The sequence below is a fragment of the Haliotis rubra genome, unplaced genomic scaffold, assembly GCF_003918875.1.
Source record: "Haliotis rubra isolate DU_JTF1 unplaced genomic scaffold, ASM391887v1 Scf716, whole genome shotgun sequence".
Lineage (NCBI taxonomy): Eukaryota > Metazoa > Mollusca > Gastropoda > Lepetellida > Haliotidae > Haliotis > Haliotis rubra.
In genome coordinates, this window is record NW_025767431.1 from 262,522 (window position 1) to 280,996 (window position 18,475).

Below are 18,475 nucleotides of genomic sequence, written 5' to 3' on the forward strand. Positions count from 1 at the left end.
AGCGCTTGGGAACATATCTACCTAGCGCTTGGGACTTATTAATTTAATTTACCATCACTGCTGGTCTCTTTGTATTTATTATTATTAGGTCTCGCTTCCATTTGTTTTCTTACAACCCCGTTATATGCCACTATTGTTAACTACGCCTGGATTAACAATCCCTGGCTTCCTTTTGTCCATCCACCCAGTTAGTGCTAATTATACCCCCTGGCTTCTATTTGTTTTTCTTATCAATCAGGCCTGGATTAACAATCCTTGGCTTCCACTTGTCCATCCACCAATTAACTACTGGCTACCTTTGTTATACTGTTGTTGTTTCAATATGTACATATATAGCTGTTTGTTCCTAATTGTTTCATTACCTGATGAAGGAGTAAGAATATACTTCGAAACGTCGTGACCCTTCACAATAGAGAATTTGTCATCCATAAAAACTCTTGTCTTTAAAAGAAGTGATTGGGTGTGAATCTCATACATTTTGAGACATTTTTGTTTGCAAGGAGTTATGCATTGACATGTACCTAACATCAGTTACCAATTTATGCATTCCATTCACTCCTGTAAATTTGTAAATAGTGTGTGAGTGTTGTTCCCAATCTGTTTTGTTTTGAAATCTGATATGCCTTTCTACATATATCAGTGTATATAATGATATTAAATAATTATATTTTCACCCTGGGTTATGTTATAGCTTGTGCTGCATGTGCAATAAGTGCTGTATGATGTCGCTCGGTGTGACTGGTGTGCAATTCAACTGAATATATGTTGAATAATGTGACGTGAAATAAGGAATACCTTGGCTTGGTGTTAGCAGATATAGAAGCTTGAAAACAATACATCTTATAATCGTAGAAATACAAATATGTGTGTAATATTACACACTGTATCTGCACACTCATGACCATTTTTATGAGAGATCATATGTAAAATGTGGTTACGGTCGAAATAATGGACTAGGTTCGGGACCAAATGCTATGTGTTATGGGCCAAATTAACCTGAGTATTTGATATGAGAGTTAAACATTGATGGGTTTTGAATAATGCTAACCGTGTTGTCGAGGGAACAATAAAAGACCGACAACTGTTTAGTTTAGGATAGGGGATACGAAGAATACAGAGGTCTGGCCATTCAATGGGATCACATTAATACAAGAGAGCAGAGATTTCCCAAAGTATTGACAACATGGATTCATGAGATTGGGATAAAAGCACATTTCCGTATTGCGGGCAATTGAACACGACCAGCCAAGTCACGGAACCAAGCAACTGGATCAGCTATACATGAGTACAAATCGATGTTAAATATCTTAAATTACCCTTTCAAAGTAGAATTTGGCTAACAAAATATAGAACAACAAATCATAGATTACCAATAGAAACAGGGCGCTGGTTAAATATTTTGAAAGGAACCCGACTTTGTAATCTTTGTAATCATGCTATATGTGACGAATTCCATTTTTTAGTAATAACGTGATTATATACCTCTGAATGGCTTTATTTAACCAATCACAATCCAGTATTTAGTGAAATCATGGTAGAATATTTGACATAAAACATACCGTTCCCTATTCTGCAACACTTGTGGGTAAGTGTGAATGGTTGCATATGCAGTAAGTGCTGCATGATCTCTTTTACTTTACTCATGTCACATTCCCTTGAGTATATAATGAAACCCTTGGATTAATGTCACATTTAACAGATACAGAACCTCCAACACTGAAACAAGAAACAACAGAACTTTATCGGCCTAAAGAAACAGATTTGGAATCAGTCATGATTCATGAATTAATATCACAGACACCCATGAGCATTTTGATGGATGATATTGTTATAGTGATGGCCGAAATCATGAGCTTGCCCTTACCCTGAACATCAGCTTGTGACCAAACGCTGGGTGTTATAAATTATATCAACCTGAACATTTGAACACAGTTAAGTAGTCATTGGAATAATGGAAAATGGAGTGAGTTTGCTGGTGTCTGTCGAAGGAACGGAATGGGATTGACAACTGAATTGTGTAGGGTGTGGGGTTCACTATGCAGGTCTGGGCATTAAATATGATCAAAATAATATATGACAGCAGAGTGTGGTGACAGGAAATATTATTGTCACACTGGCTGTTAAAATATCATACAAATCTCATAGGGGTGAAGGAGAATTGATTGGGAGGTAAACACCAAGCACCCCCTACATGGCAGCGTATTTCCGTTATGTACAGGTTTACTGACAATGAAACGTATCAGTACATGTAAAAAAACGACAAAACCCTTTCAACTTTCATGATAAATCTCTCCTTACTGCAGCGTCGATCGAGGATACTGATACCACGAACACTATCGGTTTGGGTTTTTTTGGGGGGAAGGGTTGGTTGGGGGAGGGTAACTGAATGAAGGACTGACGTTATGTACACAGGCTTCATCTATTCACCTGACTTCATAATTATATTCACGCGCCCAACCGGCGAATAACAACCGGCTGTTTTCTAAAGACGTGCGTGAATGATTCAGTTACAACCGCCACATGCCACTTTTAACAAACCGCGTATGTCAATCATACATAACTGTGTGACGACCGACACTCCCAGGTCATATCCACAATATACCATTGGTTAATCACACACCGGAGCAGCCAATCATATCTGTTGATTTTCCTAGCCGGTATAGAAACTACTAGAAGAATTGTGTAATCTTTCCCACGAGTTCATTCTAACGTTTCAGGTCAGTGTAGAATGTCATGACAATAGGTATGTGCCGGTTGCTGGTGTCAGGACTTCTGTGGGGTAGCTACGCCTGTCTCGTTTACAGCTCTGAGGAGTGTCCCATAGGGACATACAGGGACTTTGGTTCTGGAAACTGTGACCCATGTTCAGATATATGCCAGTATATGAAGATAAAGGGAACTGAAGACGACTGCCGGAAATACTGTCCCGGTATGAATGTGTTATTTATATTTAGATTTAAGTCTATCCTGTTGGGAGTTCTGCCTACAGTTGAGTATGAACAAGATGAAAGTGTAACTATCATTGCCATGAACTACAGGTCCTTTAAAAGTTAATTTCCTTCTTTTATTAACCACGTTTCTTATCATCTCGTTCGCCCGATTTCGATACGATGTATATTTTGACTCTCAACATAGTATGCATATACAATGGAGGTTTCCTCGTCTCCACAAAAGATGAGTAAAGAGGGTAAAAACGAAATTCGACGGAAATAGTTTATCCCGACTCCACTTTATATATTTCTTGTGTTGCAGTTGACATTTGACACGCAATTAGGGATAAAGTAAAGTGAGTAAGTTGAAATATAACTAATATGAAAGAGACGAGAGAGATTTCGAATGCATAATAAATACAAGTTGTAATAATTGCAGTCAATATAGGAGTGAGTATTACAGATGTAAATCTAAAAACTATTTTACTTTTGAAGTCAATACAATATAAAAACAGACTACATGTCGCCAACAACTGAAAGTAGATAACCACACCAGGAACTATAGGGACTTAAAGACGGCTTTTGTTACCTGCATAGACCCTAGCTGGATTAACATCTTCCCTTCTGCTGTTGGCGAATATGAGACATTTAGCCATAGCTAAAACGAACACATATTCTACGAATGAAAATGTTACAGAAATAATACACTTTGAAAGACGTGGTCTCATGTGCACTCTCAGGAGGACATAGTGATAAAGAGTTCCAAACCGGGTACCTTGTCATGGATGCAATCGCGTTCTTTTACAGATGCCTACACACTGAACCTTGCGAGTGAATCGAAAGTTGGTATGTGTCCTTTTCTTAATTTCTTATTATGACAAGAAATACACTATAATATAATCCCGCTATTCATAATTATGATGTTTCCCATGGTCATGCTTGTATTTGGGTTTTAGATACATCTAGAGGATAAGTATTGTCACATCAATGACAGATGTTCTACTTAAGAAGACAATGAATGTTCAGTTCTTGTAACATGTGTATGGTGCTTTCTGTTGGTATTCATAAACATAAAAGCACATGATTTATGAAGAGTGAAATGATGCTATTTCGTTTCACAAATAGGCAATAAAGATTGGACCAAGAAGACAACAGGCGACGAGGGAAGCATTCTCCCTGTAGTACTCCCTGTGTTAGCAGCAGTAGTGGTGGTCAGTGTGGTGATCGGGATCGTCGTTTACCGTCGTCGGCGTGTCAGTCGCAGACAAAGACCTATTCAACCTATTCACGATGACACACTGGTAGAACTTCCTTCAATTCAATGCACTGAAGAATCCGACAGCAGCTTCCATGTAGTTCCAATAGGTAATACTCATTTGGGATGTATTAAAATCACATCATGCTGTTTTTATAAAGCCATTAGTACTTCTTATTGAGCAGTCTATGCTCTATAGGGAACACAAAACATACATTAATGATCATCCATGCATAACCGTTTGTTTTAAATCTAACACGCATGTAACTACTACATCTACATAAGGTACACAAAGTATTATTTACAATAATTATTGTTTTCAGAGGAACAACAGTTACCGCTACCAGCAGAAGAGGAAACCAAATTTCCCACGGCATTCTCTGATCTCCCCTACAGTGCAAGATATGACACTACTCAGCACGGATCGTACTGACCCAGAGGGTTTTACTGCTTGTGTATTGGTGTATTGACATCTCCACAGAATTTCGGTGGCTAGATGATCACTAGTATAGCCTGACTGTCCTGTCCTGTGTGCCAAGGAGTGAAGATCGAGAGTTTCCTGGCATGCACCTTGATGCTAAGGAGACGAATTCATAATGATATCACCTGATGCATGGCATTGCCATACATTGAGAGAAAAGACTATATTGAGTCATATTGTCTTATTGGTGGAACAAAGACACAGTCCTTTACAAGATGGCATGTCGTAGAGCCTGCCTTATTATTATTCCGATTATTGAATGGGGATGTATTCTCGTGTCACACGTCTTTAGAAGGTCTGAATGAGGAGGTCGGTGACCTGATGCTGATAAAAACGCAGCAAATGGTCCTGCTTGTAGTCAGCGTGTGTGCGGCATGGGTTGACACTAAGTGGTGCACGGCAAGGCAGCACAATCAGTTGAATGTGTATATAAGACCGTCTGTCAAATCGTCTCAGGTATAGTTCACGACATTGCCATTGTCATTTTTGAATATTGTCGTTTGAATATGAACAGATGTAGTGTGACAAATATGTATAGGAACAAAAGAAGTTTCCTAACCTAACAGTGTATCATTGGCATGTCTGATCTAGTTTGGAGGTGAGGTTTTATATCTGAACACACGATTGATGAATGAAGAAACAAGTGATAAATTTACATAGCATTTTTCGTTATAACTCTGTCTTACTTGAAGGTATCTGCAAATTAAACATACATATACCCCTCAAACAGAAAGTTGTGTAAAAGATGGTTTGTTTCCTTTACCTAGTAGTGAGTCATTACATTGATGGTGTCGATGAGAGTGTAGGTGTATCGGTATCATGACGTCACAACTTACAACTAAAAACTACCCGTGAATATCCGGGTAAGAACTGATCCTCAGCAACTCATGCTTGTGGCAAGAGGCGACAAACGGAATCAGGTGGTCAGGTTCGCTGACTTGATTGAAATATGTAGAAGCATTCCAGTTGCGTAGTTCGATTATGAGGATGTCAATCACTGGATTGTTTGACCCACTCTCGATTGTTTGCATACCACCGTCATACAGTTGGAGAATGGCTAAACATTATATTTACATTGATATAAGTAGTTAAACATCTGATTGTATCTGACATACAATCATAACATACAATATCATGCTAGATTAATGTTCTCGGACATCACGATTGATAAATCCCGAGACATCTGGAGAAATGTACACACCAATACGAGAGATATCTCTGTAAGATAAACACGGGTGTTATCAGACTTACAAATACAGAGAGAGGTTCTGAATAATGCCTATATTTGTACTAGTTACCATGGCAATAAAACCGATTTGTTTTCTATATTTCTGGCTCTTAGTAGCATTGAAAGTCATATTATGACATGTGAAATACTCAAGTCATTGGCACTGTTCAATAAAACATTGGACTACTAGAACTGTTATAGTCACATGATAAAAGCTGTCGTACTTCACAATACAGTAGTGTTAACCTGTGCCAGCTGAGCGATACGTTGTGTTTTAATAAATCTAATATCACATTGTCAGTGTCACATTATCTGGAGATCAGTTCTATCATTGCTACTCAAGCAGTGTGTGTCCGTACCATGGCCAATTGGAGGCAGGTTCAATAACATATTTAGATTGGTTTGTTGGTATCCAAATCCACGTCGTGGATTTAACAAAAGTGGTTATTCACATGTGTGACTTTCACTGTCCTCCCACATTAACTGACAAGATACATAAATATGTTTGTAGGAACTTACTACTCGTGTGACTACAGCCACCATGCCTCGACAAACCGTTTAAGTCACTCTGGTATGCTAAAATGATCGTAATACGTTAAAGGAAATTGTTGGAAAATTTGTTAAAGGTTCACAGGTACACTGTTAGATACATTGAGGTAGATTGAAAAACACAGAGTCAGTTTCACTCCTACATGTATCATTAGTTTCTTCGGGGATTAAAATCATATTATTCCCTGAAGAAATGAATGAAATATGAAGGAGTGAAATTGGCTCTATGTTTTTTCAATCTCCTTGAATATAATTTTTTTATACAAGTTGGGGTAGTACGAGTGGTAGTGAAGTTCATCACCTGTCACTTCATTCCAATAATTTAACATTTGTGGCTGTTTAATGGTTTGGTTATTTGCTGTAAATCAAATATTAAATATTTGTTTTTATGAATAACATAAACAACTTTGATAAGTTAATGTTTATGAAGTAATGTAAAGCATAGCCGACATAGGCTGAGTGATATTCCAATCTCAGAATGTATAGTTCATAATTATTCACACAATATGGAAGCCCTCTGGCGTTTCAGCAAAGAAAACTGTGTCTCACAATAATTTGATTGTTTTATGTAATCAAATTGCAAAACGTATGATGACTCAGTCATGTCTGATCCAACACACATGCAACAAATTCCACAGATCAGAAATGATTATGGGCTGTAGTGGATATACTGCGGTCGGGTAAAAACAATTGTAATTCTGAAACTATATATCCCGAACACAAGCCTTCAACTTTCTGGATCAAAATGGCGTTGATTCAAATATATATAAAACGGCAGTGCATAAGAATCCCCCTTCTTGATTGGTGTAACCGGCAAAATAGCTGTTATAATTAGATGACAACAGATGTTCGCGACTATTAAGCCCACTTCCAAGGTCAGCTCCAACTGGGCAATATCCCTCACCACCCCCAACCACCACCCTTCCATCACACAACCTGTATTTTAAGATATGGTATAAAATATGAAATGAAATCAAGTATCATTCGTTAAGTAAATGATGCTTTCATGTTAAAGTACGGAATTTAAAACAATGTGAAATTGTAGGGGAGAAATGATCAAGGGAAGAAATAAGACAAGACATTGGCAAGGGTGACAGGCGGGGGTTATCAAATGTTATCTGCGCCTAACTGATTCGTTGATTGGGCATGCCCATTCTCTGTTGATGTTGCTCTGGATGTCACGTCTGTGTCAGTCGCGTCAGCAGCGTTTACTTTTGAGTCAGAGATCATGGACTTACAACAATATCGGATTCCTTAGGGATAAAGGTTTCCAGCATGATAGACACAACGTTTCACTAATGAAAAGAAAGCGTTCAGATAATCCATGGCGAGGGTCATTTTAACACAGGACATAACTATGTCCATAAAATAGAATAGAATAGAATAATACTTTAATGCCTTTTCAGGAATTTGTGTTACATCAGCAGTGCTACTGACACATTAGAGAGATACCAAACATATTTACATAAATTCTTTGATTTAAGTATCTTCACATTTGTTTAAAAGAGATATGGTACTTGGAATAAAGGATGTACGGGCTCTCTTAGTTTTCACAATTGGAACTTTGTAGCGGCGGCCTGAAGGGAGGAGGTTGTATTCCGAATTTAAGTAGTGAGTACGGTCAGATATGATTTTGACAGCTTGATTCACGATTTGCCCCTCATATATTGATGATAAACATTGAAATCTGACTCCAGCGATTTTACTTGCAGTGTTAACAATTTTGTCCTTTTTAGATTTGAGATGAACTGAGAGAGACCCGCACCAACAATGGTCATACATCGTCATATTAATGTCCAACATGACATACTTAAAGTAACATGCTGGTCTGGTATTGTGTTCAACATTCACAACGATGTGTTGTGCGTGTGTGCGGGTGAGAGATATATGGAGGAGATATTTCATGTCACAACTTTTAAGACACAGATCTAGAGTGAGTGAGTGAGTTTAGTTTTACGCCCCACTCAGCAATATTCCAGCTATATGGCGGCGGTCTGTAAATAATCGAGTCTGGACCAGACAATCCAGTGATCAACAGCATGATCGTCGATCTGCGCAATTGGGAACCGATGACATGTGTCAACCAAGTCAGCGAGCCTGACCACCCGATCCCTTCAGTCGCCTCTTACGACAAGCATAGTCGCCCTTTGTGGCAAGCATGGGTTGGTGAAGACCTATTCTACCCTGGATCTTCACGGGTTACACAGATCTAGAGACTTCGTATTACCTTTGAATTTATTACAATGGAACATTAAAAAATATTAAAGTCTCTTAGACAATTAGCAGTGGTCCTTTAAGTGAGCGGTTAATGGCATGGGCAACGCCAGTCCCAACTGAAATGATGAACAATACGCCAGGTCATTTGATTATCTACACCGTTATGGCGATTGTTATATTTCAAGCATTTAAATACTTTAAAGGTTATCTCGGGTTATCTTAAAAATCGAGATAACACGTAATATGAAATTGACTTGTCGCTGTAACAAAATCTTTCCAGATTATCATCATCATTACGTTTTACAGATTAAATAGTTTGCAGCAGAAAGGGTTCGGGTGATAATGGCATAGTCATTTTTATTTACATTATTTTGTACTAATACTGCAAAAATAACAATTTAGCCAACAAGTATATCCTTTATAAATAATGTATATAATCAAGTATACACACAATAAATATAAATATATAATTCATTATGTTGTCACAGTAAAAGACATTTGTTTTCATATTTGACAAATTGTCTTGAACACCTGAATAGACATATGTAGGTATATCTTTGTTCACCACGTTTATTGACAAATGTCCCATCTGTCAAGGAATGATGTTTTTCATGTGGGATAGTTGTGGTATCGTGTTTAAATCAAGTATTTATATGAAAGTGAGAATGACAGAACAAACAGCTTTGCTATGTTAAACGATTTCATTACTTGTCAACATTAAATGAACTGACTTGAGCTATGCTCTATGAACGAGAACCTTGGTAGAAGTTATTTGTTGACTCAAACTGTAAATCTGCATAAATGTCGTACCTAACAATGAACAGCAGCTGTTTTCGATGCCAGGTGTGTGGTGCTATGGTAATGTGGTAATCGACATGTGATTCTTGACTATCCTCCCATGTCAACTGACAAGTGTCATACAGTTGTTTCGGGGGGAACTGATAAGAATACAACCATACATGTCCAGCCATACCAGTCGATAATCTCACTTTGTCACTCTCCTTTCATCATTTCAACATTTATCAGTTTACTGTTAAACCAATGTAAAACACATCCTGATATAATAATCATGATAGCGGTATAACAAGTTTGTCTGATAAACAGCTGTACCCCCAGGCTTAGGTTGCAATACACTGTTGTTAATGTATTGTATCAAATGGATATGTGCATACGTGCTGTCAGAAGAAAAATGACGTACACAGTGTGTGTGTCTTCCTTTCATCCTCATCTGAAGGTGTGAAATGATTCAAGAATATGAAACAGTGCCTTTCTGACTCCAGTGAATCTGTTTCTCAGCAAAGTATATCTGTTTACTTGTGCCAGTTGAGCGTCAGTGTCACATTATCTGGAGATCAGTTCTATCAATGCTACTCAAGCAGTGCGTGTCCGTACCATGGCCAATTGGAGGCAGGTTCAATAACATATTTAGATTGGTTTGTTGGTATCCAAGTCCACGTCGTGGATTTAACAAAGTGGTAATTCACATGTGTGACTGTTCACTGTCCTCCCACATTAACTGACAAAATACATAAATATGTTTGTAGGAACTTACTACTCGTGTGACTACAACCACCATGCCTCGACAAACCGTTTAAGTCACTCTGGTATGCTAAAATGATCGTAATACGTTGAAAGAAATTGTTGGAAAATTTGTTAAAGGTTCACAGGTACACTGTTAGATAGATTAAAGTAGATTGAAAAACACAGAGTCAGTTTTACTCCTACATGCATCATTAGTTTCTTCAGGGAGTAAAATCATATTATTCCCTGAAAAAATGAATGAAATATGTAGGAGTGAAATTGGCTCTATGTTTTTCAATCTCCTTGAATATAATTTTTATCCCCCAGCATGTAATGCGGGGGGATATAGTCGAAGCCTCGTCCGTCTGTCCGTCCGTCCGTAATCATTTTGTTTCCAGAGCATAACTCAAAAACATTTCAATATTTTTCAACAAAACTTGGTAGATATATCAAACAGAACCTTAAGTGGTGCCTTTTGCTATTAACAGATTTTTGTCATTTTAATTTTTCTCGGTTTCCATGGAAACGATTCGGACTTAGTCCCAAAAGGGAGGGGTGGGTTTTGTTTCCGGAGCATAACTCGAAAACTTCTTTATATCTTTTAGCAAAACGTGGCAGATATGTGAGGCAGATGCCAAAGTGGTGCCTTTTGCTATTTGGCAGAATTTTGGCATGTTTATTTTTCCCGGATTTCATGGAAGCGATTCGGACTTAGTCCCAAAAGGGAGGGGTGGGTTTCGTTTCCGGAGCATAAGTAGAAAACTTCTACATATCTTTCAGTAAAACTTGGCAGATATGTGAGGCAGATGCCAAAGTAGTGCCTTTTGCTATTTGCAGATTTTTGTGATGTATTATTTTCTCGGTTTCCATGGAAACGATTCCGACATATTTAAAAAAATAGTCAAACTGGATTTAAAGTAACTTTCAGATGATTTGTTCTTTCAAATATGTGGGGGCCGGGGGGATATGTCATCTTCTGATGACTTTTGTTTCTACAAGTTGGGGTAACGAGTGGTAGTGAAGTTACCTTTCACTTCATTCCAATAATTTAACATTTGTGGCTGTTTAATGGTTTGCTTATTTGTTGTAAATCAAATATTAAATATCTGTATTTATGAAGAACATGAACAACTTTGGTAAGTTAATGTTTATGAAGTAATGTAAAGCATAGCCGACATAGGCTGAGTGATATTCCAATCTCAGAATGTATAGTTCATAATCATTCACACAATATGGAAGCCCTCTGGCGTTTCAGCAAAGAAAACTGTGTCTCATAATAATTTGATTTTTGTTTTATGTAATCAAATTGCAAAACGTATGATGACTCAGTCATGTCTGATCCAACACACATGCAACAAATTCCACAGATCAGAAATGATTATGGGCTGTAGTGGATATACTGTGGTCGGGTAAAAACGATCGTAATTCTGAAACTATATATCCCACACAAGCCTTCAACTTTCTGGATCAAAATGGCGTTGATTCAAATATTTAAAAAACGTCAGTACATAATAATCCCCCTTCTTGATTGGTGTAACCGGCAAAATAGCTGTTATAATTAGATGACAACAGATGTTCGCGACTATTACCCCACTTCCAAGGTCAGCTCCAACTGGGCAATACCCCCACCCTTCCATCACACAACCTGTATTTTAAGATATGGTATAAAATATGAAATGAAATCAAGTATCATTCGTTAAGTATATGTTGCTTTCATGTTAAAGTACGGAATTTAAAACAATGTGAAATTGTAGGGGAGAAATTAGTCTGTCTCACAGTCCCTGAACCACATTATTTTCCCTACAGCCTAGCCTTCCCTGTAGTGCTCAAGCCCTAAACGAAGCAAGTCTAGCTGAATCTCTGGTCTCCCTAGGGCTCCTTTTCAATTTAAATGGGCTTGTTTGTTACTATCAAAATTATATATATTCAGAGACTAAGCCGTAGTCTAGAAAGAAATGATCAAGGGAAGAAATAAGACAAGACATTGGCAAGGGTGACAGGTCGGGGTTATCAAATGTTATCTGCGCCTAACTGATTCGTTGATTGGGCATGCCCATTCTCTGTTGATGTTGCTCTGGATGTCACGTCACGTCTGTGTCAGTCACGTCAGCAGCGTCTACTTGTGAGTCAGAGATCATGGACTTACAACAATATCGGATTCCTTAGGGATAAAGGTTTCCAGCATGATAGACACAACGTTTCACTAATGAAAAGAAAGCGTTCAGATAATCCATGGCGAGGGTCATTTTAACACAGGACATAACTATGTCCATAAAATAGAATAGAATAATACATTAATGCCTTTTCAGGAATTTGTGTTACATCAGCAGTGCTACTGACACATTAGAGAGATACCAAACATATTTACATAAATTCTTTGATTTAAGTATCTTCACATTTGTTTAAAAGAGATATGGTACTTGGAATAAAGGATGTACGGGCTCTCTTAGTTTTCACAATTGGAACTTTGTAGCGGCGGCCTGAAGGGAGGAGGTTGTATTCCGAATTTAAGTAGTGAGTACGGTCAGATATGATTTTGACAGCTTGATTCACGATTTGCCCCTCATATATTGATGATAAACATTGAAATCTGACTCCAGCGATTTTACTTGCAGTGTTAACAATTTTGTCTTTTTTAGATTTGAGATGAACTGAGAGAGACCCGCACCAACAATGGTCATACATCGTCATATTAATGTCCAACACGACATACTTAAAGTAACATGCTGGTCTGGTATTGTGTTCAACATTCACAACGATGTGTTGTGCGTGTGTGCGGGTGAGAGATATATAGAGGAGATATTTCATGTCACAACTTTTAAGACACAAATCTAGAGTGAGTGAGTGAGTGAGTTTAGTTTTACGCCCCACTCAGCAATATTCCAGCTATATGGCGGCGGTCTGTAAATAATCGAGTCTGGACCAGACAATCCAGTGATCAACAGCATGATCGTCGATCTGCGCAATTGGGAACCGATGACATGTGTCAACCAAGTCAGCGAGCCTGACCACCCGATCCCTTCAGTCGCCTCTTACGACAAGCATAGTCGCCCTTTGTGGCAAGCATGGGTTGGTGAAGACCTATTCTACCCTGGATCTTCACGGGTTACACAGATCTAGAGACTTCGTATTACCTTTGAATTTATTACAATGGAACATTAAAAAATATTAAAGTCTCTTAGACAATTAGCAGTGGTCCTTTAAGTGAGCGGTTAATGGCATGGGCAACGCCAGTCCCAACTGAAATGATGAACAATACGCCAGGTCATTTGATTATCTACACCGTTATGGCAATTGTTATATTTCAAGCATTTAAATACTTTAAAGGTTATCTCGGGTTATCTTAAAAATCGAGATAACACGTAATATGAAATTGACTTGTCGCTGTAACAAAATCTTTCCAGATTATCATCATCATTACGTTTTACAGATTAAATAGTTTGCAGCAGAAAGGGTTCGGGTGATAATGGCATAGTCATTTTTATTTACATTATTTTGTACTAATACTGCAAAAATAACAATTTAGCCAACAAGTATATCCTTTATAAATAATGTATATAATCAAGTATACACACAATAAATATAAATATATAATTCATTATGTTGTCACAGTAAAAGACATTTGTTTTCATATTTGACAAATTGTCTTGAACACCTGAATAGACATATGTAGGTATATCTTTGTTCACCACGTTTATTGACAAATGTCCCATCTGTCAAGGAATGATGTTTTTCATGTGGGGTAGTTGTGGTATCGTGTTTAAATCAAGTATTTATATGAAAGTGAGAATGACAGAACAAACAGCTTTGCTATGTTAAACGATTTCATTACTTGTCAACATTAAATGAACTGACTTGAGCTATGCTCTATGAACGAGAACCTTGGTAGAAGTTATTTGCGACTCAAACTGTAAATCTGCATAAATGTCGTACCTAACAATGAACAGCAGCTGTTTTCGATGCCAGGTGTGTGGTGCTATGGTAATGTGGTAATCGACATGTGATTCTTGACTATCCTCCCATGTCAGCTGACAAGTGTCACACAGTTGTTTCGGGGGGAACTGATAAGAATACAACCATACATGTCCAGCCATACCAGTCGATAATCTCACTTTGTCACTCTACTTTCATCATTTCAACATTTATCAGTTTACTGTTAAACCAATGTAAAACACATCCTGATATAATAATCATGATAGCGGTATAACAAGTTTGTCTGATAAACAGCTGTACCCCCAGGCTTAGGTTGCAATACACAGTTGGTAATGTATTGTATCAAATGGATATGTGCATACGTGCTGTCAGAAGAAAAATGACGTACACAGTGTGTGTGTCTTCCTTTCATCCTCATCTGAAGGTGTGAAATGATTCAAGAATATGAAACAGTGCCTTTCTGACTCCAGTGAATCTGTTTCTCAGCAAAGTATATCTGTTTACTTGTGCCAGTTGAGCGTCAGTGTCACATTATCTGGAGATCAGTTCTATCAATGCTACTCAAGCAGTGCGTGTCCGTACCATGGCCAATTGGAGGCAGGTTCAATAACATATTTAGATTGGTTTGTTGGTATCCAAGTCCACGTCGTGGATTTAACAAAGTGGTAATTCACATGTGTGACTGTTCACTGTCCTCCCACATTAATTGACAAAATACATAAATATGTTTGTAGGAACTTACTACTCGTGTGACTACAGCCACCATGCCTCGACAAACCGTTTAAGTCACTCTGGTATGCTAAAATGATCGTAATACGTTGAAAGAAATTGTTGGAAAATTTGTTAAAGGTTCACAGGTACACTGTTAGATAGATTAAAGTAGATTGAAAAACACAGAGTCAGTTTTACTCCTACATGCATCATTAGTTTCTTCAGGGAGTAAAATCATATTATTCCATGAAAAAATGAATGAAATATGTAGGAGTGAAATTGGCTCTATGTTTTTTCAATCTCCTTGAATATAATTTTTATCCCCCCAGCATGTAATGCGGGGGGATATAGTCGAAGCCTCGTCCGTCTGTCCGTCCGTCCGTAATCATTTTGTTTCCAGAGCATAACTCAAAAACATTTCAATATTTTTCAACAAAACTTGGTAGATATATCAAACAGAACCTTAAGTGGTGCCTTTTGCTATTAACAGATTTTTGTCATTTTTATTTTTCTCGGTTTCCATGGAAACGATTCGGACTTAGTCCCAAAAGGGAGGGGTGGGTTTTGTTTCCGGAGCATAACTCGAAAACTTCTTTATATCTTTTAGCAAAACGTGGCAGATATGTGAGGCAGATGCCAAAGTGGTGCCTTTTGCTATTTGGCAAAATTTTGGCATGTTTATTTTTCCCGGATTTCATGGAAGCGATTCGGACTTAGTCCCAAAAGGGAGGGGTGGGTTTCGTTTCCGGAGCATAACTAGAAAACTTCTACATATCTTTCAGTAAAACTTGGCAGATATGTGAGGCAGATGCCAAAGTAGTGCCTTTTGCTATTTGCAGATTTTTGTGATGTATTATTTTCTCGGTTTCCATGGAAACGATTCCGACATATTTAAAAAAATAGTCAAACTGGATTTAAAGTAACTTTCAGATGATTTGTTCTTTCAAATATGTGGGGGCCGGGGAGATATGAATTTATTACAATGGAACATTAAAAAATATTAAAGTCTCTTAGACAATTAGCAGTGGTCCTTTAAGTGAGCGGTTAATGGCATGGGCAACGCCAGTCCCAACTGAAATGACGAACAATACGCCAGGTCATTTGATTATCTACACCGTTATGGCAATTGTTATATTTCAAGCATTTAAATACTTTAAAGGTTATCTCGGGTTATCTTAAAAATCGAGATAACACGTAATATGAAATTGACTTGTCGCTGTAACAAAATCTTTCCAGATTATCATCATCATTACGTTTTACAGATTAAATAGTTTGCAGCAGAAAGGGTTCGGGTGATAATGGCATAGTCATTTTTATTTACATTATTTTGTACTAATACTGCAAAAATAACAATTTAGCCAACAAGTATATCCTTTATAAATAATGTATATAATCAAGTATACACACAATAAATATAAATATATAATTCATTATGTTGTCACAGTAAAAGACATTTGTTTTCATATTTGACAAATTGTCTTGAACACCTGAATAGACATATGTAGGTATATCTTTGTTCACCACGTTTATTGACAAATGTCCCATCTGTCAAGGAATGATGTTTTTCATGTGGGATAGTTGTGGTATCGTGTTTAAATCAAGTATTTATATGAAAGTTCGAATAACAGAACAAACAGCTTTGCTATGTTAAACGATTTCATTACTTGTCAACATTAAATGAACTGACTTGAGCTATGCTCTATGAACGAGAACCTTGGTAGAAGTTATTTGTTGACTCAAACTGTAAATCTGCATAAATGTCGTACCTAACAATGAACAGCAGCTGTTTTCGATGCCAGGTGTGTGGTGCTATGGTAATGTGGTAATCGACATGTGATTCTTGACTATCCTCCCATGTCAACTGACAAGTGTCATACGGTTGTTTCGGGGGGAACTAATGTAAGAATACAACCATGCATGTCCAGCCATACCAGTCGATAATCTCACTTTGTCACTCTACTTTCATCATTTCAACATTTATCAGTTTACTGTTAAACCAATGTAAAACACATCCTGATATAATAATCATGATAACGGTATAACAAGTTTGTCTGATAAACAGCTGTACCCCCAGGCTTAGGTTGCAATACACAGTTGTTAATGTATTGTATCAAATGGATATGTGCATACGTGCTGTCAGAAGAAAAATGACGTACACAGTGTGTGTGCCTTCCTTTCATCCTCATCTGAAGGTGTGAAATGATTCAAGAATATGAAACAGTGTGTTTTCGACTCTAGGGAATCTGTTTCTCAGCAAAGAGTACATGTGAGTGAGGGATCATGGACTTGCAGCAATATTGGATTCCTCTGGGATCAAAGTTTCCAGCATGACAGACACAACGTTTCACCAAAACAAACCAAAGCTTTCAGATAATCAATGACGTGGGTCATATTAAACGCAGGAGATCTGCCTCTACCCCTGCAAGAACAATGTAGAACACGTTCATGGATGTGCACATCCACGGTCATAGTATGTCAAACAGCATATGCTTTAAGTACCGTGTGTGTCTGGTACCCTGTATGACTGACTGACTGACTTTAGTTTTACGCCGCTTTTAGCAATATTCCAGCAATATCACGGCGGGGAACACCAGAAATGGGCTTCACACATTGTGCCCATATGGGGAATCGAACCCGGGTCTTCGGCGTGACGAGTGGACGCTTTAACCACTAGGCTACCCCACCGCCCGTACCGTGTATGACACATACGTCGATGTGTTGTGCGTATGTGGGGTGGTGGTGTGTGTCGACTATGCTAATTTGGGGTGAAAGAGATATGTGGAGAGATATTTGATTTCATAACTTTTCAGACACGGACCTAGAGAGATATATCTTGTATGATAATTTGATGTCACATTGAAAGTTAGGTCCTATTCATATGCAACCATGGAAGACCCTCATTCAAAGCAGGCTTTGTATTAACCACTGTAACCTCATGTTTTAACTCATAGATGGTAATGTACTTGGATGCATGCGAGCCATTTCCGTATGTATAGGAACTACTTGTGTTATATTGCAATAGAACATTTCAAAAGATTTAAAAAATCTCTAACAAATGTGCAGTGGTCCATTAAATCAGTGGTTATGAGCACAAACAACGTCAGTCCCCCCAAAAATGACGAACAATAAACCAGATCACTTCATGTAACAACCCAGCCGCCATTCTGTTTGAGTAACAGGTGCTAAAGACCATAAAACTCCCCTCGAGTATTATCTCGAGAGTGATAAGCAGATCTTTATATACAGTATTTTTGCAGGTCATGGATTTATCGATGCTTATGCGCTGTCCTCAAAGAACATGACATGTAGCAGATCAGTGATTAAACTGATTCATGTTATATCAGGTGTACCTTTTCCCGTTTAAGATACATTATTTACACCGTTATAATGATTGTTACATTTGAAGCATTTTTATTCTTGAAAGATTATCTCGGGTTTTCCTAAAAATCAACATAACACGGGGCATGAAATCATCTTGTCGCTGTTACAGATTGTCACATTATTACTGAAAAATTCACAATTTAGCCACCAAGTATATTCCTCATTAATAATGGAGTTAAAATCAAGTATACATACAATAAATATAGATATATTCATTATGTTGTCTCAGTATACTTAAAAAGACATTTGTTTTCATATTTGACAAACTG

General features: G+C 37.7%; 1 protein-coding gene and 1 long non-coding RNA gene across 4 annotated transcripts in view; one reads left to right on the top strand and one right to left on the bottom strand.

Annotated features, from left to right (window-relative positions):
- Positions 1-18,475, bottom strand: part of LOC124259289 — a 95,926-nt gene that overhangs the window by 5,099 nt on the left and 72,352 nt on the right. The gene's annotated exons all lie outside the window — the stretch shown is intronic.
- On the top strand, positions 2,707-5,994 carry LOC124259286. The gene is made up of 4 exons (XM_046693395.1): positions 2,707-2,929; positions 3,738-3,776; positions 4,056-4,295; positions 4,509-5,994. The coding sequence occupies exons 1-4, from the start codon at positions 2,734-2,736 to the stop codon at positions 4,616-4,618; spliced, it is 585 nt and encodes a 194-aa protein (XP_046549351.1). The 5' UTR covers positions 2,707-2,733; the 3' UTR covers positions 4,619-5,994.

What these genes read in the sequence shown, in the direction of transcription:
- LOC124259286 (XM_046693395.1), top strand. Translation starts at nt 2,734, where the DNA reads ATGACAATAGGTATGTGCCGGTTGCTGGTGTCAGGACTTCTGTGGGGT. An exon ending in TGCGAGTGAATCGAAAGTTG is followed by an intron (nt 3,777 to 4,055) that starts GTATGTGTCCTT and finishes TTTCACAAATAG; the next exon opens with GCAATAAAGATTGGACCAAG. An exon ending in CTTCCATGTAGTTCCAATAG is followed by an intron (nt 4,296 to 4,508) that starts GTAATACTCATT and finishes TATTGTTTTCAG; the next exon opens with AGGAACAACAGTTACCGCTA.